We start from the raw sequence: 1,663 nt of genomic DNA, 5'->3' as shown, positions 1-1,663 counted from the left end.
GGGGATGGGGGCGCAGGTCGCGGCCGACCGCCGCCTGCCGCCCGCCGCCGTCGCGGCCGCAGCCCCCGCGTCCGACGGCGGCGCCGCGTCAGCCTCGGCCGCGGCCGGCGATCCCTCCACCTCCCTGGGCACGTCCCCCTCCGCCTCCGCGTCCGCCGCCGCCGCGTCGGCGGCCGCGTCCGGCGGCAGCTCCTCAGACGCCGCACGCGCCGCGCCCGCCGCGCCGCCGCCGCCGCGGTCCCCTGGCGCAGTCGGGCAGACCGGGGCCGGCGCGGAGAGGGGCGCGGGGCGGGATCCGTGGCGGAGCGTTCAGTCCGCCATTTCCTCGATGCAGCGGCAGATTCTGGACAGACGCCTGGCGCCACCCCCTCTGCAGCAGCAGCAGCAGCAGCGTGGCGGCGACGCCAGCAGCCCCCTCCCCGGCGCCAGCGCCGGCGCTGCTGCTGCGCGGCGTGGCCCCTTGCCAGTCGCAGGCGCTTACGCCTTTGACTTTGACCTCGGGATCGCCGCGCTGCAGGCCCTGCCTGACGCCCATCACCTCCCACCAGCAGGCGGCGCGACGCCCACCGAAAACGAGCACCATCTTCAGCGCCTGCCCGGCCCCGGAGGCCCCCGCGCGGCCCCGGCGGCCCCGGGCGCGGCGCAGCTGGGGCCGCCCCAGGCGCTGCAGCTGCTGGACCTCATTGGGCGGGGCACTTTCTCATCTGTCTACAAGGCGGTGTGGCGGGGGCGCTACGTGGCGGTCAAGGTGTGTGTGAGAGAGGAAAAGAGAGAGAGAGAGAGAGAGAGAGAGAGAGAGAGAGAGAGAGAGTATATGTGTGTGTGCGCGCGCGCGTGTGTGTATGTGTGTGTGTGTGTTCGTGTGTGTGTGTGTGTGTGTGTGTGCGGCCGCGGAGTCGCGACGCCCGAGCGCCCGCCGCCGACGAGCCCTCACACTTCCCAATGCACCCGCCGCGCCGTGCCCACGCTCGCAGGTGGTCCCGCTCCAATCGGAGTCGCAGGCAGGCAGCAGCGGCCGCGGCGGCGGCGCCCTCCTGGGCGGCGGCGGCTGCGGCACGTCAGCTGTTGCATACGAGCGCATGGCGGTGATGGAGGCCGTGGTCAGCAGCACCCTCAGCCACCCCAACATTGTGCAGGTGAGTTTCTGCGCGCGCAAGCGTGTGTATATGTGTGTATGTGTGTGTGTGTGTGCGCGCGCGTGTGGGGTGTGTGTGTGTGTGTGCACGTGTGTGCGTGTGAAACTCTGTGTCGTCTGGCGCCCTCACACGCCTGGGCATTGTCACGGATTGGGAGGAGCCAGCCTTGCGTCAGCTGGGGACTGTGTGTGGCCCCAAGTCAACCCTGTCCCCCCGCACTGCAGTCTCTTGGGCAACGCCCTCAGCCACCCCAACGCCGCGTGCATGCACAGCCCTGGCAGTTTGGAAGGACTCAATCTATTTGATCCGCTCTGATGAGAACCTGCAATCCTGAGCACTGCAGAATGCGCGTCCCCCTCAGCCACCCCTAGTGGTGTCCATGTGCCCGGCACCACCCTTTCCCCCCAAAAACACCCACCCCCAATCACGAACTGGTCCAGGTGTATCATTACTACATCACCCCCCTCGGGGCGCCCCAGGGGGCGGGCGAGCGGGGTGCCTGGGATGCTGCCGGCGCCACGGGCGCA

General features: G+C 70.4%; 1 protein-coding gene across 1 annotated transcript; it reads left to right on the top strand.

Annotated features, from left to right (window-relative positions):
- Positions 1–16: 16 nt before the first annotated feature.
- On the top strand, positions 17–748 carry MNEG_15497 (hypothetical protein; the record flags this gene model as incomplete). Its single annotated transcript, XM_014036032.1, has 1 exon — positions 17–748. A coding segment is annotated over one exon (732 nt), but the record flags the coding sequence as incomplete, so codon positions are not given.
- Positions 749–1,663: the final 915 nt, after the last annotated feature.

The sequence above is a fragment of the Monoraphidium neglectum genome (genome assembly GCF_000611645.1).
Source record: "Monoraphidium neglectum strain SAG 48.87 unplaced genomic scaffold scaffold05383, whole genome shotgun sequence".
NCBI classification, from domain to species: domain Eukaryota; kingdom Viridiplantae; phylum Chlorophyta; class Chlorophyceae; order Sphaeropleales; family Selenastraceae; genus Monoraphidium; species Monoraphidium neglectum.
The sequence above is the reverse complement of the archived record's forward strand: the minus strand, read 5'-3'. Positions and strand labels throughout refer to the sequence as shown.